The sequence below is a fragment of the Mobula hypostoma genome, chromosome 8 (genome assembly GCF_963921235.1).
Source record: "Mobula hypostoma chromosome 8, sMobHyp1.1, whole genome shotgun sequence".
Taxonomy (NCBI): Eukaryota; Metazoa; Chordata; class Chondrichthyes; order Myliobatiformes; family Myliobatidae; genus Mobula; species Mobula hypostoma.
In genome coordinates, this window is record NC_086104.1 from 15,018,236 (window position 1) to 15,042,105 (window position 23,870).

The window sequence follows — 23,870 nt, forward strand, 5'->3', positions numbered from 1 at the left end:
ACAGAGGTAACATCTAACACCCCTCTTCATATCAGTGGCACAGCAGTGAACACTGTGGGCAATTTCAACCTCCTGGGAGTGCACATCTCACAAAACCTCACAGTCACAGACCACAACACCACAGTCAAGAAAGCTCACCAACGCCTCTACTTTCTGAGAGGGCTGAAGAGAGCCAATACTCATGGCTTTCTAAAGACGTACAGTTGAGTGTTCCAACTGTGTGGTATGGAAACTGCAATGCATTGTCAGGAAGGCTCTATGACGGAGAGGTAGAACAGCCCAACACATCAATGGCACAAGCCTACCGGCCTTCAAGGACATATATACAGAAAAATTACAGAAGGGCAGCAATATCATGAAAAATCCCTGCTTAAGAGTCATAACTACAGCACAGAAACAGGCTCTTCAACCCATCTAGTCCATGCCAAACCAGTAATCTGCCTACTCCCATCAGCCTTTACATAAGACAACAGCGCTCCATACCCCTCCCATCCATGTTCCTATCTAAATTTCTCTTAAGTGGTGAAATTGTCCCTGCATCAGCACTTCTTCAGGCAATTCATTCCACTTTCACCACCCTCTGAGTGAAGAAGTTCCCCTTAAATATTTCACCTTTCCCTCTCAACCCATGACCTCCAGTTGCCATCTCACCCAACCTCAGTAGAAAAAACCTGCTTGCATTTACCCCATCTATACCCATCAATTTTGTATACCTCTATAAAACCTCCCCTCGATCTTCCACATTACAGGAAATAAAGACCTAACATTGGGACCTCTGTGTATTGATTAAGGAAACTTTCCTGAACAGATTTGATATACTCTATCCCATCTAACCCTTTTACAGTATGGGAGTCCCATAATGGAAAGGTACTATCATCTACTTTCACATTCTAATGTTTCTTGCAACAGTCTGCGATCTGTCAACAAATTTTCTCCTCTAAATCCCACTGATTATTGGGTGATCTATAATAAGGTCTTATTAAGGTGCTAAGCACTGCGCTACCATGCACCAAATTGAAAAGATTAAACCCTTGTTACATCTTAGGAAGCCAGATATGCCAAAAGCACTACTTAGGATGATGGCTGTTTATGGAAATAGCTAATTCATCTTTATAGGCAACGGTCTTTTAAAAAAGGGATGAAAAAGTCAAGCTCTACCTCCTTTCTGTAACTACAGGCTTCAGTGCTTCTCTCAGACCCAATATACGTCTGTTGGATTGTGTAATGGCTGCCTCTTTTAAGGAGCCAAGCGGTACTGAGAATTCTTGGGATCTGTTAGCAAGCTTACTGCTGGGCAGCTATTTTGGTGAGTAGACAGACGGGACAAAAGATGTGCTACAGAAAGATGAATGCACACTGTCAGGATGGACCCACACCATGATCTACAGGTTCTGCACCACAGATACAAGACTATGAAAAAGTATTAGGCACATATATATATAGCTAGGGTGCCCAAGACGTTTGCACAGTACTGTAGTAATTTTATATATTTCACTGTACTGCTGACGCTGCAATAAAAAACACAAATTTCATGATGTATACAAGTGATGATAAACACGATTCTGATATGGACTTCTATTGAGGAATGAAAGTAGGAAGAGGGCAGGGAGAGTGGAATCATGTTGGGAAAAGAGGAAGGGAGAGGGGAGGGAGTGTGAAGCACCAGAGAGATATTCTGTAATGATCAATGAACTAATAGTTTTGAATCAAATGACCTTGCCCAGTGTCTCAGGGCTGGGTGTATCTGCACATTTGCCACCCACGACCCTAGATTTTCTTTCTCTGCCACCTGTCTCACAACCCTCCAGTGGCATTCCACCCTTGCCATTCCCCAACATCCTTTGCTCCCACCAGATTTACAAAAAAAAAACGCCCTTCACCCCACATTGGCAAATATACTACTGTGCAAAGGCACCCTAGCTATATATACGTACACAGTATTGTATATGGGTAGATGAGGAAAGTAAATCCATTTACAAGGGTAGAATCTAATAATTTGTAAAGAAAGACATTTTAGACTTGGCAGCAGAATTCTCATCCCTGCAAACGGTCAACGAACAGAAAATGCTGAGTATATTTAAGCAATGATTTATTTAATTAATGCTATCATCAAAAGTCAAGTGGGAAAAAATATCGTAAGCTCACCCCTCATCAGATGCTATGAGGTTATTTGTCAGCAGAACAGCTGCATCGTTGCTTGAGCGAGGTGAAGGACTTCCACTCTTATTGAAGTCTAAAACAATCACAGAAAGTATACAGTCATTTCTAAATTTGTTTCAGGCAATCAACATAAAGACCAAGCAATGAATCCAAGACACATTGTAAATCCCTGATCAAAATCAAGATTACCCACCTCTTCAGTGCCCATAGCAACACCTTAAAATTAATTACCAAATAAGGAAATTAAACACCAAATTAGATTGCTCCTTCAGGATGCAATTAATTCCAAATTTATTCAATGAATACAATGGTCCCTTGAGGTATTTGACACAAAATCTAATGAGTGTGTATGAAACAGAAATTAATTTTGGCAACTCATACCTTCAAAGGTTTGTTCATTATCTGCATTAAACCGTTTTTCATTTTCAGACACTTCCTCAGTTTCAGGCTGGGAAACTTCAGCTCCTTGGTCACCTGTAGTGCGTTTCTCCACAACATCCACACATGTAGGATCACAACTTGAGATCCTCTCCTCCATATTTAAGATCAACTCATCCACGAAAACCACTTTCCCCATATCCTTGGACGTATCCCCTCTATCCAGAGACTCAGCAGCATCCACATATTCTTCCATTGACAAGTCTTCTGTTCTTCCAGAACTATCAATATCACCTTTAATAGCATCTTTGTCAGTACCAGAAAGATCAACCATTTCCATTTGCTCAAACTGTTCTTCATTTTCGGGAGTAAGTTCACTTGTGAACTGATTGTCTGTAGTTGAAGGCCAAGACTCAATAGACGGTGTGCGTGGAATCCGTTTGGATGAAGGCGGCAGCTCAAATTCATCTGCAGCTACATCCTTGATTTAAAATAGATATAATAATTTACAAGTAGGTAGAAAATAACAAATTACTTATCGTGCCAGTTACGAAAGGACAACCATAAGACATAGGAACAGAATACGGCCATATAGCCCATCATGGCTGATTTATATTCTTCTGCCTTCTCCCTGTAACCTTTGACACCCTTACTAATCAAGAACCTATCAAACTCCACTTTAAATATACCTGATGACCTGGCCTCCACAGCCATCTATGGCAATGAATTCCACAAATTCAGCACCCTTCATCTCTGTTGAAAAGGGATGTCCTTTTATACTGAGACTGTGACAGCAGGCTGGAGATGATAAAGGTTACACTATAATAGCCATTCTTTGAAGCTACGTCACCCACAATCTGAAAAACGCCTGCACAATTAGCATTCTTCCTAAGCATCTCACTGATCAGAATTTTACAAGGCTACTGTTAGTTTGCATTGAATCTACTTCTAATTTTTTTTTGTGTGTGCCTGCGTGCGTGCGCGTGTGCGTCCGTGATGATGTCTTTTTCATGGCTTTTTTACAAGGCGCGGAACGAGAGGGAGAGAGACTGTGTAGCACCACTCCTCACACAGGCATTTTTGCAGTATTTTCCCTTATTTTACGAGGTCGAGTTGCGGTCTTGACACGCAACCTGTCAACAGATGGAAAGTGTACTCGGGAGCGGACCTGGCTAGTTTCGAACCCGGGAACCTCTGCTCCCGGGTCCGGCACTGATGTCATTACGTCACCAGCCGGCCCGAATTCTAATATCAGTCACTTCAGAAAGCACTGGATATTAGTCCAGTAATTTAACAACTATACTAACTTACCCATGTTCACTGTAATAAAGGCAACTAACAGTGAAAAATCCAAATACTTTCATAGACCTTACCAGAAACTACATACCCTATTTGTCCATCGAATGGTTGGCTTCTCTTTCACAAAAGAAATTTTGGTCTCTTTAGCCCGGAGTGGAGGAGTTGAAGATCTACTTGGTGAGGCACATGGTGATGCCAAGGGTGTGGGACGAAGGCTAGATCGCAAGATGGACTGAGGAGTAAAAGTGGCAAAGGTGGCTTCTGATGATGTAAATGCTCTTGCTCTCTAAGGAGGAAAAGAAATGTTTTCTTAATTTACTACTGCACAGCAGCTTTGATCATTGTACATTGTCATTAAAAGCATTTGTAGAACCATCAGGAAACTGAAATGCCACTAAGCAGACTTAAAGCAGACACATTTCAAGTTATCTAGGTGCCAGAGAATGTACTCCTTCTGCTGTTCACCTTTCTTAAAAGACTTCCGTTAAGGCAGGGGTTCCCAACCTGGGATCCACAGACCCCTCGGTTAATGGTAGGGATCTATGGTATACAAACGGGTTGGAAAGCCCTGCCTTGAGGGAAATACAATGATTACCGGTTCAGGGATATTTTATCTTAAGAAACTAAAACTTAAGTGCAATAGAATCAGTGCAAAAATACTGAGTAAGATAATTTAAATACCTTCACCACAGGTGGTGTTTGCAAAAGCTTTAGTTCTGCTGCCTTAGAAATGCCTTCAAAGTGGGCAGTATTGAGAGTGAATGACTGCAAAGGACTAGATGTCATCCTCAAATTACTCTTAGTTTCCACATGCGTTGGCTCTGCTTTTGATGTCGTGTGTGACTTCAGCTGTCTCACTGAATCCAACAACCTAAGTGAGGAAACAATTGTGTTAGAAATGCATTCTCTCTGAAGGCACATCGTCTTAGCTTTCCCTTACAAAAAGATAGCAGATTTTCAGAAGATTCAATGAAAAATTCAGAGAACTCATAAGCAACACCTGTGGGCGGAAACAATTTCAGATCCTGCTGCAGGGTTTCGACCCCAAAACATCGTCAATTCCTTTACTCCCACAGACATTACTCAACCCACTGACAATTGACGGTAACAAAAGGCTATTTCTGTTTCTCTCCTCAGAAACAGCTCCAATTAATGAATACTTTCCACATTTTCTTCAAAATCCGCAATAGTTTCTTTGAAGCACGGTAGTTAACTTTAAGTCTGTTAAAAGCAATACTGAAAACTGATTTTGATTACACTCTTCCAAGTATAATATTGTTATTTAGATTAGCTCAACTGGAAAAGTAAATGCAAGTCTTATCAATGATTAAGCCCAAAACATATTAATATTAAAAAATACTTCACAGCATCTCAGCTAAAAAGTAATTTCTCCCTCCAGTAAGCTCTTAGTTTTATCATCTCAAAGCTGATAGAATATTTTGCAAGTTACAAAATAAAGACATCATTAATAATCAAGAGATTTGAGGGAACTGCTTGTGGCCAGGGTGTGCCCAAACACCTTGGCATGAATAAAGGGAAAGGAATTCAAAGCAACACCCACAAATGTCCAGATAAAATGTTTGTCTTTATTGCATGCAGCTAAAATAGTAATTTCTTAAAACTACTGAAGCTAATTGAATTCCTGAATTTTGATAGATATGGCAGTAAAAAAAGAATTCTAATTTAAGTAAAAGCACAAAATTACAGGCACAGATTTTGTATATTGATTAATTACAATTTGCAAAATCGAATTTGTGGAGTCCAATCATAAGCTTTAGGGCAAGTCTGCTTTTTGCAGCTACGCTACACTGACGTGTTTCAGCTTTCAACAGATGAAAACCAACAGCAATCTTGTATGAAGATGTAAGCAATTTAAAGAAAGACACGTGCCTAGGAGAGGCTCTTGTATTTTAAAATTTAATTTGTTCTCAGCAAAGGGCAAGGTTAACATATAGGCTGTTACAATCTGTGTTGTGACTGGAGATGCAACACCAGAATGGATATACAAATCACAAAAGTATCAGATTTGGATGCAAGCAGCACACACAAAATGCTGCAGGGTTTTGAAGGTGCTGAAAGGGTTTCAGCCCAAAACATCGACTGTATTTTACCCCCACTGATGCTGCCTGGCCTGCTGAGTTCCTCCAGCATTTTGTGTGCATTGCTCAGATTTCCAGCATCTGCCGATTTTCTCTTGTTTTGAAATTTGGGTGTGATCCTGAAATGTGCCCACTGCTGTATATTTTTGTGTGATAGAGGTCACAGGCTTTTGTAGGTGTTGTTGAAAGACAGTGAATTGTTGTTCCTGTCTTGTCAATGGCACATAATGCACAACTAGGCCAGCAGTGGAGAAAATCAACAATTACGCAGACTGATTTGTCTTGTTGAAGCTGCAGTTATCCAGGCATGCAAAGGATATTTCAGCATAATAACGATACGTCTGGTAAGATGGTTAAAACAATGAAATAGAAACATAGAAAACCTACAACACAAGCCTTTTGGCCCACAATGCTGTGCCGAACACGCACGTACTTTAGAAATTACCTATGGTTACCCATAGCTCTCTATTTTTCTAAGCTCCATGTACCTATTCAAGAGTCTCTTAAAAGACCCTATTGTATCTACCTCCACCATTGTCGCCAGCAGCCCATTCCACACACTCATCACTCTCAGCGTAAAAAAACAACTTAACCCTGACATCTCCTCTGTACCTACTTCCAAGCACCTTAAAACTGTGCCCTCTTGTGTCAGCCATTTCAGCCCTGGGAAAAAAGCCTCTGAATATCCACACCATCAATGCCTCTCATTATCTTTTATCTCATATCTATCAGGTCACCTCTCATCCTCCGTCGCTGGAAGGAGAAAAGGCCAAGTTCACTCAACCTATTCTCATAAGGTGTGCTCCCCAATTCAGGCAACATCTTTGTAAACCTCCTCTGCACCCTTTCTATGGTTTCCACATCCTTCCTGTAGTGAGGCGACCAGAACTGAGCACAGTACTCCAAGTGGGGTCTGAGCAGGGTCCTATATAGCTGTAACAGTATCTCTCAGTTCTTGAACTCAATCCCACGGTTGATGAGGCCAATGCACTGTATGCCTTCTTAACCACACAGTCAACCTGTGCAGTAGCTTTTGAGTGTCCTATGGACTCGGACCCCAAGATCCCTCTGATCCTCCACACTACCAAGATACTTACCATTAATACTATATTCTGCCATAATATTTGACCTACCAAAATGCACCACCTCACACTTATCTGGGTTGAACTCCATCTGCCACTTCTCAGCCCAGTTTTGCATCCTAGCGAAGTCTCACTGTAACCTCTGACAGTCCTCCATGCTATCCACAACACCCCCTTTTGTGTCATCAGCAAATTTACTGACCCACCCCTCCACTTTCTCATCCAAGTCAATTATAAAAATCACAAAGAGAACAAATCCTTGAGGCACACCACTGGTCACCAACCTCCATGAAGAATATGACATATGACCCGTCTACAACCACTTTTTGCTTCTGTCGGCAAGCCAGTTCTGGATCCACAAAGCAGGGTCCCCTTGGATCCCATGCCGCCTTAATTTCTTAATAAGCTTTGCATGGGGTACTTTATCAAATGCCTTGCCGAAATAAACACCATTGAAAGCACTGAGTCGTGAGATATCACCCACTGCAGAACATCCACCACCAACTAGAATATGTGGCCAGTCCAATCAAGTTTCCAGTCAACTGCCCCCCTCACAATAGTGAAGGCAGCTGATTAAATGATATTCTACCATGAAAATTCATGGGGTTAGGAAAAGTCATTCCCTCCAACTTACTGTTGACCAGCTTTTGCGTGTGGGGGGTAACAGAATATTTTTGTATGGTGGAATGACCTCAGCCAATAGAGAACCCCCCCCCCCGATCCCCATTAAAAGATTTTACTGGGGAGCATTGCTGTTCAACTTGGGTTAAATGTAGTCTTGATGTTAAATGTGGTCATTCTCATTGTAACTTTTCACTGATTTTGTCCTGATCTGAACTAAGTTTTAAAATTAAGTCCAAAGACTATCAGAAGACAAAATGTGTAAGGGATTTTTTTTTGTGTGGATGGACCAATCTTAAGTAATTTTCCACATTGTTAAGCAGAAGACAACACTGAATATTTACTATAGAAATCATAGTATATGATATAGGAGACTGTTCCACATTTATCAGGATTATGGCTGATCTTACATGGGGTGGAGAATTCCAGATTCTCTATTCTTTGCATGAAGAAACCATTTCTTCTCATTTCAGAACTCAAGCATCCCACCCTTATTCTGAGATTAGGACTACTTCTAAATTCCTCTCAAAATACTAGACGAACTCAGCAGGCCAGGCAGCATCTATGGAAGTGAATGAACAGTTGAGATTTCGGTCCAAGACTCAGCACCTGCAGAATATTTTGTGTTCTAGACTCCTCTGTCAGGGTCAACATCCTCCTAGCATCTCACCTGTCAATCATTATTAAAACTTCGGCATTGCTTTATTATTGCCACATGTATCAAGATGCAGTGAAAAGTGTGTCTTGATCAAATTGTTACTCGAGCTGTGTACTTCTAAGGTTCAATGTGACTGTGTTTCATTCCTCTAAACATTGGAGAATACAGGCCTACTCTTCTCAGTCTCTCGTCATGTGGGAAACCTGCCATCCTTGATTGGAAACAATCTTGTAAATTAATCTCAGGGTTGTACATGATGACATTTATGTACTCTGAGAATAAATTTTACTTTGAACTTTGGGTCTGCAATTCCTCTGGGCAAGCTCATCTTTTTTAAGATAAAGAGACCAAACCTGACACATTACTCGGGGTGTGGGCTCAGTCAGACCCTACATAATTGCTGCAGGTTTCCTTACTGCAGTATTCACACTTCCTCTCAGCATAGTCTTTCAAATTTTCATCCTCAAAGACCTTTAATATTTTAAGCAGAGAACGATATATTCTTGCCAAGAATGTAGAAGAGAAGTTGATAATGCAATCAAATCAGCCATGATTTAAAAATGGCACAGCAGATGGAGAGTGGTCTTTTAAAAAATTCTGTATGTAATCTAATAGCCAAATAATCTGTTCCTGGCCCAGAACTCATTTTACAATAGATCATCAAAAGGATTCACATACCAAATTTACAGTGTGCCCACAAGATCAAAATGAAAAACTATGCTAAGGAAGGAACACTAGCAAATTTATTATATAAACAAATTAATACCTGGAAATTTTTTGCGAGCTTGCATTAATTGGTGTCCCAACAAAAGCATCAGGTACTTCAGAAGACTTTAGAGTCATATTAACAGAAGGCAGTTCATTGCACCTAGGACTAAATTTTAAATGCATGTAAGTAACAAGAATTAACTTAAGCATGTTTTTTTCCCTGTTGAAAATTTACAGATTGATTTTCGTCTCTTCTGTAATACACATCCAAGTGCTATTAACTAATGCACTGTAATAAAATAAACAAGGTAGATAGACACACAAGACAGCAAAATTCTCAAAATATCATCAATTATTACTCTACTGTTCTGTGGAGGTGATGTCTTAAAATCTATTTGTAAAATATACAAGATCTCCTTGTGATAGTTAAGTGGAAAATACAAGCTTGACAGTGAACTGGTCTGAAAGCTCAGATTATCGCCTGCAAAAACACAATTTTCTGCAAGCATAACACTGTATCAATTGTACCCAATTGAACAAAAAAAACATCAGATTATGAAGCTTTCTTACTTGACCATAAACTCAGCCCCTTTATCTTCTCCTTTAGTAAACGTTGAATTGCTTTCCACTCTTTTTCTATTTTATATAAAATATCCATGTGGTTGTCACAATGCCTCAAAATTAAGTGCTCACTATCATTAATACACCACAGAAATTATGCATTTTCTTGCAGAAGATTTAGATTATAGTCAACTTCTCTTCTTAAATCTTGTAATAACGTTTGGTTACTTTTAGACTGTTGTGCTTTGGACATGAAGTAATATGCTTTATTGTTGGAGGTTTAAGCAAGCCTATAAAATGATGCACTAACTTCCTCACTTCTACAGGACCTGTATTTTTAAATGTCAGAGCTCCCACACAGCAGAAGATGCCTGTAGCCCTACAGCAGCAAGCAAATCCACACTATCAGTATCCCAAACATGTTCATATTTATGGGTTGTACGTAAGTACAGTGTTCGTAAGCTGGAGAGGATCTACAGCCGGTTTTAAAACTTCTAATTCTTTACTTTAAAAGGATTCATCTTATTTCAGACTCTATCTTGAATTGCTGCACATACAAAACTTTATTTCACTTTTTATAGGTATTGAACCATCATCCAATAAACAAGTTATTATCTTCCACAAAATGTGCAGCTCTCTTTAAAAGATAGAGGGCTGATAAACAGGTGTTCCCCAACCTCTCCCAGTTGGATTCCACATTAACTATTCCACAATTTTTCATTGTATTGGAATCACTATTTTACTGACTTTTTTCATTCTGTTCTATAGATAAGATTAACTCACTTGCTCTCCCACTTTTGACTAACATTGTGCAACTTTTTAAAAAAAAAGTACAGGCCCATCCACAAGTTTGGAACACTTGTCTTCTGGACAGCCACACATAGGACTGAGCTCTAACATACGTAAATATACTACATTTTGCCATTTGCTTTCAGTAAATTGACTTTTTCTATTGGTCGAAATTTTAAAAACTGGATCGCATTTTGCTTTTGATACTATTTGTTAGGAATTAGTTATAGCACATCTTCAAGAGCCAAGGAAAAGTGGAACAGCTAATTAATTCAAATGAGAATTAGTCTTCAAGTAAAGCCTGTTAGTGTGTAACCTTTCCCCAGTAATCAGATGCCATTATCTCTTAAGAACACAGGATGCCAGTTTCACTGCAAAACAACACTTCAGAGTTGCTTTGGAAACAGATAAGGAAACTGATCTTTGATACTTGGGCAACAATACTCTATTTGACAATACAGTGATATTTCAAGGTCATTAAATCAGTCACAGAGAGGAGGACAGGCTATTTCTATACTACTGTAACCAGGCAGGACGATAATAAAATGACAGTGAAAACCCTATAATGAGATCAGGGAAGGCACTACGTGGCTGTCATACAGCAGAGAAACAGGCCCTTCAGCCTAACCCATCCAAGGTGTCTACCAGAACTAGTTTCATTTGGCTGCATTTTTGCCTATATCCCTCAAATCCTTTCTTATTCCACATACCATTGAAAATGACATTTAATACACAGCTCAGGATGTAATTGATCTGTCTATAAGTATCCTGGTGTTTCTATTTCCAGGGAGATATCGCTCAACATTAACAAAAATATATTCTAGCTGTCTGGGGTTTGCACTCAGAACTCCTCAGAACAACCAATATTCAAAATTATTCTGACCATTCAGAAGTGCTTTGATCATAAATACAATTCTGCAAAGTCCATGCTCAAAACATTAATGTAGGTAATAACTATTGAAACTGCAGTAAATAGCTTTGCATTTGAAAACTTTAAAGCCTCAATATACTGCAGTGCATTGGGTAAGGGAAAGATTACGAGTAGTGGATAGTGCACAAAACCAACTTGTGTTGAATAAACCTTTTACATCTACAGCTTTAGTTCCAAGTGGTTTATTAATAGTCACCACAGCATTCATACAATACTGTAGAAGTATGGATATCATATCAAATGAATGTTTGCTTTCTGATTTACAGACATCTGTAAAAACAGAACCCCTTTCTTACCCAGTACGGGCCTCTATTCATCTTTAGCATTACACACTATTCATTTTTCTTATCTTCTTAACGTAATGCTTATGCATGAATGAACACACAAAAGAAAACAAACCTCAATGAAACAGTGACAAAACACACTCGGCAAAATAACTACAGTACCTATTCAAAGGCGAGGGTGTTGCTCCTTGCATGTTCTTTAGCCAGACTTCATTAACCTTTGAAAGCACTGAATTGATGAATGTTGCACGAGTAATCACACTTCCAGAAGTAGATCGCCTTGCCACAGTGGATAATGGCTTGGGTCGTGTAACTGAAGCAAGAAAAGCAATAAAAAAATGTCCGTGGATATATACTCGTTTTAGATAGACCGTGGAACAATATGCTGAGTCGCCAAAAGGCACCATACAAATAGAAAAAAATCATGCTCAAATTGTAATATGCATGCAAAAACACATCTATCTAGTTCTTATCAGGGTCATATTCAAGAACCACGGTTGATTTCTGTTAGCATAAAACTGATAACCAACTGATTGCAAACAACAAATTGCAAAATATGAATTATACCACTCTGAGAATGCTGCTGAATGCTGACCCAAGAAATAAAGGATATTAAACAGCAGAAGAAACGATAAACCCAGAAAAGTAATTTCAATTGAACCCATACTAGTGGTCCAAGGGATCACAGGACCAAATTACTTGACAAGCGGTTTGCTATGTGGGGAATACCACGGAGTGGAAGAAAATAAAAATAGACAACAATCATTTAAGGCACAGATCAGTATTTTCTACATTCTCCTGACTTTTTAGAGTGTATCACATTAAGATACGCTTACAACTTTCTGCAGATGTATTTAATTTGTGGAAAAATCTTTATGATGCCAATTTAAACGTTTGGAACAAATTCTTAAGTATTAGCTTACCTTCACGCAAAGTTGTTAAATAATGGTAAGGTTTTGCACGCTCAGTAGCTAGTTTTCTTTGTACCCTTGGAAGCACTTTTCCATACTGTTCCAAGATGGAATTTCTTGCAGCTGTTCTCTCTCGAATTCGGGGATCATGATCATTCTGATAAAACATTAATATATATCTGTCACTTTCCTTTTCATTCCTCACACCCATGTCTAGTTTTCCATACATATGTTCCTTAGTAGTAAACCATTCCCACTCAACAGAAAAAATTCTACCTTATATAAATTAAGATGTACTAAAAAACATGGATCTCTGGTTGCTATAGGCAGGCAAAGTAAAGTTTAAATTAAACTATAAATGTAGATTCACTTGATTATTTAAACGCAAACAACAGGAATTCTGCAGATGCTGGAAATTCAAGCAACACACATCAAAGTTGCTGGTGAACGCAGCAGGCCAGGCAGCATCTGTAGGAAGAGGTGCAGTCGACGTTTCAGGCCGAGACCCTTCGTCAGGACTAACTCTCGGCCTGAAACGTCGACTGCACCTCTTCCTACAGATGCTGCCTGACCTGCTGCGTTCACCAGCAACTTTGATGTGTGTCACTTGATTATTGTTCAATTTGAGGAAATTTTTCGACAAGTTAATTGAGTTTTCTTGATCTGTCAGAGCAGCCATATCTGTGAGCATAAAATAGCATTTCCAGATTTTTGTCTTTAAGACATCTAGCTTCTTAGTAAGTGACATCCAAAGATTATCTTATACAGGTCCACAATCCCTGACCCGAAATCCTTGGGGCCAGTTGCATTTCAGAATTCAGAATTTTTCGGATTTCAGACCCCCCCCCCCAACCGCCGATACCGAAAAACACGTGTGCTGAAGTCCCTTATTTAACCTGTCTCAGTGCAGTGGACTTTAGGACCCGGCAGCACCCCAAAACTACACACATCCTCCCGTATACTTTAAATCATCTCTAGATTACTTATAATACCTAATACAATGTAAATGCTATGTAAAATAGTTGTTATACTGTATTGTTTAGGGAATAATGACAGGAAGAAATTTTATTTCCAACAAGAACATCCAATAAAACATAAAAATATACAGCTTCAAACGAACCGAATCAAACACAGGTAAATGATTTATTGGAATAAATGTAGAACATCATTGTCACTATAAAACTTCAGTAACTTGTCTGTTTATTTAAATCATATACAGTGGTAGTTCCGACACTATTTTCTTCAGTAAGACGCCACACAGACACACCATGATCAAGTTTCTGCAATAACTCCACTTTTTGCGTTATTGATAACGATAGATGCTTCCTCCTCTTTTTCTCATTGTTACCCATAGGGGTATCTGCAGCTCTTTTTGACATTTTCACAGCGAAATTAAACACAAAGTCAACAGTGAACACAAAATATCAGCGAACAGCAAATGCACATGTAACTAGTATGAGGGCTGAGCCATAACTGACGTCTGGCGGCCTCTGCTAGTTCTGCCACGTCACACCTGAGTGACGTCATGTGTTGGTGAAAAAAAAATTCGGTTTTCAGAGCTTTTTGGATTTCAGAATTTTGGATAAAGGAATGTGCACCTGTACATACTTTAAACATTAATAATAATGAATTCTAAATGTATTAAATGGTATAAAGCTTAAGAGTAAAATACCCTTATTTTTAGTTGCAAATGACTATCGTGGTGAAGGAGTGTTGGACTAGAGTCTAAATTTGTTACTTTACTTATCGTTTAACTTTATTTATGCTCATTTATGTTTATGTCTGTAAATTTTCAGCATACTTTCAGTAATTCGTAGTATTGTTGGTCCCGAACTCCTGTCATTTCTTTGTGAGTCTAAGATGTCATGCATCAAGACTCTTTGGTTCAGATTGTTGACTTCAGAGAAAAATCCCCTTATTTAAACAGTTTCAACAAGTTTGCAATACCCAAGTCCTTTGTTCCTTGCTTTTTCTCTTTACTAGCCCTCTTTCTCTCGTCGTGTTATCTACTTGGCTGAAACGGGCTGACTCATCTGACCTAAGCTACGATGAACATCTAATTAAACAGCTGTAGCACCTCGTTCTTGACATCTGAAGAACCTTCTGGGCAATATTATCTCTAGATCTAACGGGGGTATGGTTTTATTGTAGTATAGGATGAGAATTGACAAGTTATTTTCCAACAATACATATTCACTCTACATATAACACATTTTCAGGTCCCGTAGCATTAAAACTACTGTGATCAATCTGAACATCTCACTTTATGGCAGTCGATTCAATGTCAAATTCTAAAATATCATAACCCAGTAACACAAAAACGTGAATAAAGACCAACAATTCTCACATAATCTGTTATATGAGATCACACAGATATACAAAGGTTTTCACAATAAAATTTTTTAAGAAGCCTGTTTTCTCTCCACTATTATCTTATATCATACTTCTCTTCACAACCAAATTTTCATAAACGGAGTTGAAACAATTCTCAGATTTATGAATCAGCTTACACCCCATTGATAAAATTCAGCTGTCCAATAATTTTTTAAAAATATCAAATATAGATACGCTTTCAACTCACCAAACTTGTTTTTAGTAACTGATTAAGTTGCAAGGCAGGTACATAGTTGGCACGTTGAAGGTGATGCACTAAAAGAAATTCTTGGTTTTGAAGATTTCCACTGTTTTTCAAAAATTTCTCTAAACATTCCTGTGAAGAGATGATAAAAAGATGAATTTCTAAGTCACTTTGTAGCTTCTTTTTTAATATTAGAAGTTCTGTGTTGCAAACATTAACTGTGAGTGAGTATTCATTATTTACAAAATGGATGTACTCCTAAAAACACCGTGTTTTCGTCATTTCAATTGTGTATATTCCACTGAAGATATAGCACTGCATTATTTGTTCTACTGGAAAAATGGCTTTATAAATCAAAGGCAAGAGTCAATAACATCATAGGAAAATTTCATAAACATTTGCAAATTGAGAAAAGATTATAAACAAACTATTGCTTAGGCTTATTTATAATAATGAGTGTTTCTGTATCATTACAATGAGTACCCCTTTGAACTCTTAACACACACTGAAATGGAGACAGGATGGATCAATTCAACGATGTCTACATCCCAAAGGGTCTTCGTTGGCTATATATTGTTTTGGCACATCTCTGTCTTTTCTGATGGTTCAGCTGGCAAGGTACATATAATGTAGGACAGTACATAAAAGCAATATGACAAACATTATGACCAGGATCATTTACCGGGAGCGTTGCAGATGAAGGGCCCGAGGCATCGTTGAGCATCCCTATCACCTATTCTACAACCTCTCTGACCGACTACCATCAAGAAGGTGGTACAGAAACATTAGGACTAGGACTACCAGATTGAGAACAGCTACTTCCCTCAGGCTCTGAGACGAATGAATATTCTGCCACCACCAGGTCTTGTCACGAGGATGGCGAGCTGTTTATTGTTCTGTTTCCCTCTGCTGTGGCCTCCATGCATTTTGAATTATAACTTATTTATAGTAATACTTTACTTTATGTGCTGTGTGAGATGTTTTGCGGGTGCACTATGGTCCGGAGGAACACTGTTTTGTTTGGTTGTGTAAATATATATAGTCAGCTGGCAATAAAATTGAACCTGAATCAGAGAGTGCCGCCCAGACCCTCAAGGCTGCCCCACCATTTAAATTGATCATGACTGCTCTGTCCCTACTCTCAACCTCTATTTTGTGTCGGTTTCCCGATCTTCCAAAAACCTATCTACTTCCTCTTTAAACACTTCTAAAAGATATGATTTTCACAGTCTCGAGGTTGAGAATTACACTGGTTCACCAACCTCTGCTAGAGTATTTTATAAGCCACCTAATCTTGTGATGACAGCAAAAGAAGACAGGCACAGAATTCAAATGCAGTTTACGTATTGTTGAGTTTATTCACTGAGACAGCAGGGATGACATAGAAACACATTCAGTCTTACAAGCTACACCATTAACATTACCAGTAAAAGCCAATCAGTGCCCTAAATACCATGTTCTTGCTCTTTGCCCTTACCCCACGATGCCACTCGCTCCATTTCTTTAAATATACAGTGGATTCTGGTAAATTGGATCATCAGTTAATTGGGGCAACCGCTTTTTTGGGACGGCTGTCAAAGACCAAGAACTAATCAAGAAAATAGCTGGGATTCCCTTCATTTATTTAGGACACTATGCCACTTAATTGGGACAGGACAGTTTCCAGCTAAAGCAGTCACATGCACTTGTGTGGCCATTAGACATTACACCGTGCTTACACCAAGCAATTTGTTAATAGTATCGGCTGTGTGTGCTGTGGTCAAAAGGATTTTTGTCACCGATAGTTGATAAGTAATCAGTAAGGCAATTCAGAACTGTTTTCCTCACTGCAGTTTCAAGCATTCAAGCTCAGAGAGCCAGAAATGGCTGAGAGTGAAAATGAAACAATTTCACTACTTCAACAAGTCAGAAACTATTAAGAATTAAGGTATCGACAATCATCTTGAATGTTACAAGTAAAAGGAAGATTTGGAAGATGCAATCATCAAAAGCATTGTATGAAGGCAGTCCATTATCTACACTGGGTGTCCGCACTGATTTTGTTCCTTTACAGTCAATCAAAAGAAAACGCAGCATACACTGGATGAATTCTGCCATCGATAACTATTAGGAAGTAATGCAGTTTTACAGCATTGTAGTAGTACTGACAGTGTTCTAATTTGTGCTGTATTTTATTTAAATACATAAATTGTTACTCAATTAAACGATAGTTTGTCTTTCTTATACCTTTTAACTATTTCCATGAAACTTTGGCTAATTGGTACAACCACTTAATTGGGCCTCAATGTACTGGTCCCAATGTGTCCCAATTAACTGGAATTCACTATATTCAGTAACTTATAACCTCCACAAGAAATTTCTCCTCACCTTGGTTCCAACTTAAATGCTCCGTTCTTTACATTAAAATTATGACTCCTTCATTGTGCATATCCAAGCCTGAAGAAAACATTCTCTTCACATGCAACATACACATCTTCCAGCATCTGCGGACTTTCTCTTGTTTGTCTCCTCACATGCAGCTGTCTAGCCTTATCAAAATTTTGTAAATTTTGGATCAGAATCCTCTTATTCATCCATCCATCCTTAGAAGTACGATGAACCTCTGCTCCACTAAGTATCCTCTTTATTATCTAAGGAGCACGAAAAGCCATTGTGGACTTCAGGGGTGATTTCAATCAAGTCTTGTATAACTGAAGCAAAATATCCATGCTCCTCTCATTATATGTCATATCAGATGACGTGGGCGATCATGGTCTTAACCATGATTATTCTTGGCAATAAATTTATTTTTAAAAAAAGGTGGTTTGTCATTGCCTTCTACTGGGGTTGGTAAGATTCATGACTTCTATTCCTGACTGTTCTGTCACACAAGAAAAAATTCTGATGCTGGAAAGTGCTTACTAGCTACCAATCTGAGTAATGAGCCTGCTATTAAAATTGAGAAGAAAAACTCCACTTCTAAATTGCACCAAGAAATTAATGCCACTTTCCAAATTAATTGCTTAATAATTTATGGGCATCTTACCTGTTCAGTCCCAGTAAAAGGCAGTTTAAGCAGCTCTTCCATCAGCCCATTTTCCTGACACAGCTCATACATGTGCCGCAATAGATCCTCTACATTTATCCTGTTAGCATTTAGTCGAAGTAGATGCCAAGCCTCCACCATAGATCTGAAACAGTTTGAAAATTATAGAACATGAGTAAAATTACAAATGTCTTATGTTCTCCTGAACGTAACTTTGTTAACTTTTACATAACGGTTTGATTTAATTGGCGACAATTTTTTTCAGAAAGTTTTCTGAAAAAGGGCGAATGATACCAAAAAACTGACTTGCAACAATTTCCTTTGGAGAACAGGAAAAGGAGCTGTCCACCACCACTTCTGCATTCACTGCCTAACTCCACTCACCTGCTTCAAATGCATAATTTATTTTCATCTTCAGAAGTTATAAATATCAGTCTTGGAGTGACCTGCCTTTCAAATTTTTTTTTCCTAAAAAAAAGTTCCAGATTTGCCTCGAGTTGAAAATGTGTTTGCTCTTTAGCTTCTGAAATATTGTGAGCAGTTTTGGTCCCCATTTCTATGAAAGGACTTTGAGAGGGTCCAGAGGAGGTTTACAAGAAAAATCCCAAAACAAAAGGGTTAATGTGTGAAAATTGTTTGCTAGATCTAAGCCCATACCCGCTGGAGTTTAGGAAAATGAGGAAATCTCCTAAATATTGAAAAGTCTAGATACAGTGGATGTGGAGAGGCCATTTCTAATAAGATTAGAGGGCACAGCCTCAGAATAGAGGGACATCCCTTTAGAACAGGATGTCAAAAATTAACTTAGCCAAAGGGCGGTGAATCTGTGAAATTCATTGCTATTGGTTGTTGTGAAGGCCAAGTCACTGGGTATGCTTAAAGTGGTTCAGTAAAGGCATCAAATATTACAGGGAGACAGCTGGAGAATGGAATTGAGAAGGAAAATAAATCAGCCATGATCAAAAGGTGGAGCAGGCTCAATGGGCCAAACAGCCTAATCCTGCTCCTATCTTTCATGGTGTTAAATGACGACTCTAAATGGCTCTACCTCCTTATTGTCCTGGGCTCCTTCCAACATGGTCAGTTTCCATTCGTCAATTAAAAGTTAGAAAGTACAGAGTAGAAACATACAGCTACAATGGTATAGATTCAAAAAAAATCAGTTCAGTATGATCAGTGGTAGTGAAAATGCATGAATCTGCAAGTGACAATTTCCATCTTTCTTGAGATTGTCAAAGCAAAATATTTTTGTAGATACCAAGGGATGTGATGTTTCTCAGTTTTTAGAAGGCCTTCAATAAGATGCCATGTGAGTGATTAATGAAGAAATTACAACACATCCACTAGGGCATTAGCCAAAGATTGGCAAGTGGACGAGAAAAACAGGAGTAAAAGGGTCATCACGAGGAATTCTGCAGATGCTGGAAATTCAAGCAACACACATCGAAGTTGCTGGTGAACGCAGCAGGCCAGGCAGCATCTCTAGGAAGAGGTATAGTCGATGTTTCAGGCCGAGACCCTTCGTCAGGACTAACTGAAGGAAGAGCTAGTAAGAGATTTGAAAGTTTGATCACAAGATCACAAGACAAAGGAGCAGAAGTAGGCTATTTGGCTCATCCAGTCTGCTCCACCACTCCACCATGAGCTAAACTATTCTCCCATCTAGTTCCAATTTCCAGCTTTTTCCCCATATCCCTTGATACCCTGACGAATTAGATACCTATCGATCTCCTCCTTAAACACCCTCAATGATTTGGCCTCCACAGCTGTATGTGGCAACGAATTCCATAAATCCACGACCCTCTGGCTAAAAAATTTCTCCTCATCTCTATTTTAAATGGGTACCCTCTAATTCGAAGACTGTGGCTTCTTGTCCTGAACTCACCCACCAAGGGAAAGAGCCTTTCCACATCCACTCCGTCCAACCCTTTCAACATTTGAAATATTTCTATGAGAACTCCTCTCATTCTTCTATACTCTAATGAATACAGTCCAAGAGCCAACAAACGCTCCTCATATGTTAGCCCCTGCATTTCAGGAATCATCCTCGTAAATCTTCTCTGAACTCTCTCCAACATCAGTACATCCCTTCTAAGATAGGGGGCCCAAAACTGCACACAGTATTCCAAATGAGGTCTCACCAGTGCCCCATAGAGCCTCATCAACACCTCCTTACTCTTATACACTATTCCTCTTGAAATGAATGTCAACATAGGATTCGCTTTCCTTACTGCCGATCCAGCCTGGTGGTTAACCTTTAGGGTATCCTGCACCTTTGGAGGTTATTCATAATCTAAATAATTTTTTGAATGAAGCAACTGTATCTAAGATATTTAAGTTTGTTGATGATACAAAGCTAGGTGGCAGTATAGGTTATGAAGAGGATGCAGACAGACTCAGGGCACTCGGACAATGACATGACAAATAAATAAAATATGCAAGATCATCTACATTTATGGGAAAATAATTTAAAACATTTTTTAAAAACAGACTGATTCAGAGGACAAGATACCCCTATACATGAATCGCTGAAGTTTAATATGCAAGGGTGTCAGGTAATCAAGCAAAATGTTATGTTAACCTTCCTTGTTAAATAATACAGGAACAAGAGTAAAGAAGTTTTGCTGCAATTTATAAAGCCCTCATGTGATCAGATCTAGAAAACTAAATTGATCTGGCTTTTCTGCCCATTGAAAAATATATAAATAGTGTAAAAGAATCAGAGCTTTTCCATCGTCCATGACGAATAAACTCTTCTCAGGCTTCCAGCCGGGTACAGGTATCGATTTCTCAAATTTCCGGTAATGTCCCCCCCCCCCCCCCACCTCCACCATTCCCTATCCCCCTTTCCCCCACTCAGCTTATCTCCTAGCCTGCCCATCATCTTCCTCTGGTGCTCTTCCCCCTTCTCTTTTTTCCATGGTCTTCTGTCCTCTTCTATTAGATTCCCCCTTCTCTTTCTCCAATCAACTTCTTTACTTCGTCCCTCTCCTGATTTCACCTATCACCTTGTGTTTCGCGCTCCCCTACCCCCACCTCCCAACTCCGACTCCTTGTCTTTATCTCTCCAGTCGTGCTGAAAATTCTCACCCCGAAATGTCAACTGTACTCTTTTCCATAGATGCTGCCTGGCCTGCTCAGTCCCTCCAGCATTTTGTGTGTGTGGCTTGGATTTCCAATAATTGCAGATATTCTTGTTTGTGATCCGTCTTAACTGATGTTTTGATGACAAACTGTCATCTGCATCCCTTATCAAGATGGCAGTGTTTGTCATCGAAACGTTGGTTAAATTGATACTTGTACCCAGCTGGAAGCCCAAAAAAAAGTTTATTCGTTATACAAGCAGTCATTTACCAGATTGAATAAACAGTTGGTTAGTTGGGCTGATCTTACAAGGAGAACTTAAAACCGACCACACCTACATATGACAGAGCTAAGAAGAATGACAGGCAAGTTCACTGAAACGCGCAAAGCCTTTAAGGGGTTTGGGAGAATAAATACAGGTGACATTTCTCTGACTTTCATGTCTAGAACTAGGGACTCATGGTCTCAGAATAAGGGATTGGACAGAACAGTCAAGGTAAAGTTGGAAAATCGTCTAGGTATGTTATATTCTGCAGAAGTCAGAACAACTTCAATTAGTGAAATTTTTGCTCAATTAGGTTACATCTTAATAATAAGAGCAATAAAACCTATTAAGCAGCAATTTCTCTTCAATAATAACTGTTGCCCAGCTTGGGGTTCACTGGACCATTCAGCTCCTAATCACAATCTTCATTCACACGATGACCAAACAACAAAATTTCAGAGGTGTTGTAACTTGCTTTTGACCTTGACCACATTTGATAAAACTGATCCTAACAGGCACTCTGGTGGCTTGAGCTGTACCCTGCACGAGTGATGGGTGGCTGTGAAAGATCAATAATCCCAGCATCAACATCTCTCAAGCAGTTCAACACCATCCAAGACAAAGCAGCTTTTATGATTAACATCTGGCACAACATTGTGGGCCGAAAGGCCTGTAATGTGCTGTAGATTTCTATGTTCTATTACATTCAAACATTCACCCCAACCACCAATGTTACCAAGGGTGCAAAGTAGTTTTAATGTTTAAGTTTATAAAAGGAACTACAGTTACTTAGCCACACCTTCCAAACTTGAATCAACAAGGGCAAGATCAGCAGATGCGTGGGGATACTCTGCAAGTGGCACAGAACCTTGACTTGCAAATATATTGCTGGTTCTCCTTCATCACTTGTTCTAAATCTATAACTCTCTTCATCAGAGGGACTGCAGCAGTTCAAGCTGGGAGGTTCACTAATCTCTTCAAGGATCAGCAATTAATGGTGAAGACCCTAAAAGTGAATCAGAAATTAAACCCTCCATCCAAGGGTTGTGAATTTTTAGAGCTACTTAAGGTCTCTGGAATCTCAGTCACTAAGTACATCCGGACGATAGAATTTTATATATTAAAAAAAAATTGAAGGAAATCGGGTGGAGGCTGGATATTAGGTTTGGAAAAGCAGACCTGTAAGCAAAAGATCAGCCTTGATATTAATGAATGGTGCAGCATTTAAGAGGGGCCACTACTGTTAAAACTGGTTCATTCAAGATAGAAAGCCTAACCTAATTTTGGCTGCTGTTTCGAATGTCTGCTTTTAAAAACCTCTGCTGAAGCAAAATACTTAAAACTACAGATAACAAAACGCTGGAAGTGTTTGACAAAAGCAACTCCCGAAAGTTACTCAGAGAAATCGATAATCGTGGAGTAATGTTCTTTTGAAATAGGTAGGTTCAGTTGTATGATTTATAAATAAAATAACTCCTGGAGCTTAATAGCCTTCAGAAAGGAAGAGGATGTCCGGAATGAAAGGCAAGATTGCAAGACACTTGTGGCAGTCTTGTGCAAGAGCAAAGAATAAAAGCAGAGAAATAAACAAGATATAAGTAGTGCTGTAACAGGGCAGTGAAAGCAAATTATATAAAAGGAACAGAAGCTGATAGTGCAATATTAAATTCTCAACAGTTGCTGGAGATCCCAAAATTGATAATCAATGATCCAGTTAGATCAGTGTATAAACAGTATTCTTCTATTGCTTTGGTAATGCTGCTTTATAATTCAAATACGAGTTAGAACCTGAGATAAGGAGAAATTACATCTGTCACAAGACTGAAGTTTTTCTCCCTGCCTTTCCTCCTGAGTAAAACTCAATGAAGTACAGAAAAGTTGTTGTCAAAATTGCTAATAGAGCAACCACACATACAAGTAAATCTACAACCAGTAAATTAATAAAGGGAATTAATTGCCAGTGCAAATAATGAGTTATAAACTGCTGTTAATCCAGTTACCTGTTAAACAGCAAGACAGTAAGGTGAAGTTTAACCTCACTGCTACTAGACATTGAAGGTTTCATTGCCTGAATGTATCGAAGAGCCTTCCTGTACTCTCCTTGGCACATCAAGGCCTGTATGATCCGGACATGCTGCCATGAAGATAGTGATCTGCTGGTAGCTGGATGCAAAATACGATCCAAAGCATTCTTAGAAAATAAGGAATACAAAGAGAAAATCAAGATGTAATATTTTCCAACTGAAGATCACTACAATATTGAGTTTAGGCTCATCAGTCCTAACACTAATGATTTTTCTGATTGTCCCTGCTCAGCAATATACTAGAAACAAATATGTTCCACTTAACATACCTTACATTTAATCTTCAAATAAGTATAGACTTACATAGTTGTGTTACAAGCTGGTTAAAGTAGTGCATTGCTGAGGGACAAGTG

At 38.9% G+C, this 23,870-nt stretch overlaps 1 protein-coding gene across 8 annotated transcripts in view; it reads right to left on the minus strand.

Annotated features, from left to right (window-relative positions):
* The window catches only part of ahctf1 (AT hook containing transcription factor 1), a 172,030-nt gene that overhangs the window by 17,708 nt on the left and 130,452 nt on the right, over nucleotides 1-23,870 (minus strand). For all 8 annotated transcript variants that reach the window (XM_063055491.1, XM_063055489.1, XM_063055490.1 and 5 more), the window contains 10 exons: nucleotides 23,434-23,624; nucleotides 18,085-18,229; nucleotides 15,063-15,191; nucleotides 12,494-12,638; nucleotides 11,733-11,883; nucleotides 9,064-9,171; nucleotides 4,519-4,708; nucleotides 3,926-4,123; nucleotides 2,542-3,019; nucleotides 2,146-2,233 (listed from right to left, as the gene is read on the minus strand). In XM_063055491.1, the coding sequence (XP_062911561.1) occupies nucleotides 2,146-2,233; nucleotides 2,542-3,019; nucleotides 3,926-4,123; nucleotides 4,519-4,708; nucleotides 9,064-9,171; nucleotides 11,733-11,883; nucleotides 12,494-12,638; nucleotides 15,063-15,191; nucleotides 18,085-18,229; nucleotides 23,434-23,624 (1,823 nt within the window). The remainder of the gene's footprint in view (nucleotides 1-2,145; nucleotides 2,234-2,541; nucleotides 3,020-3,925; nucleotides 4,124-4,518; nucleotides 4,709-9,063; nucleotides 9,172-11,732; nucleotides 11,884-12,493; nucleotides 12,639-15,062; nucleotides 15,192-18,084; nucleotides 18,230-23,433; nucleotides 23,625-23,870) is intronic.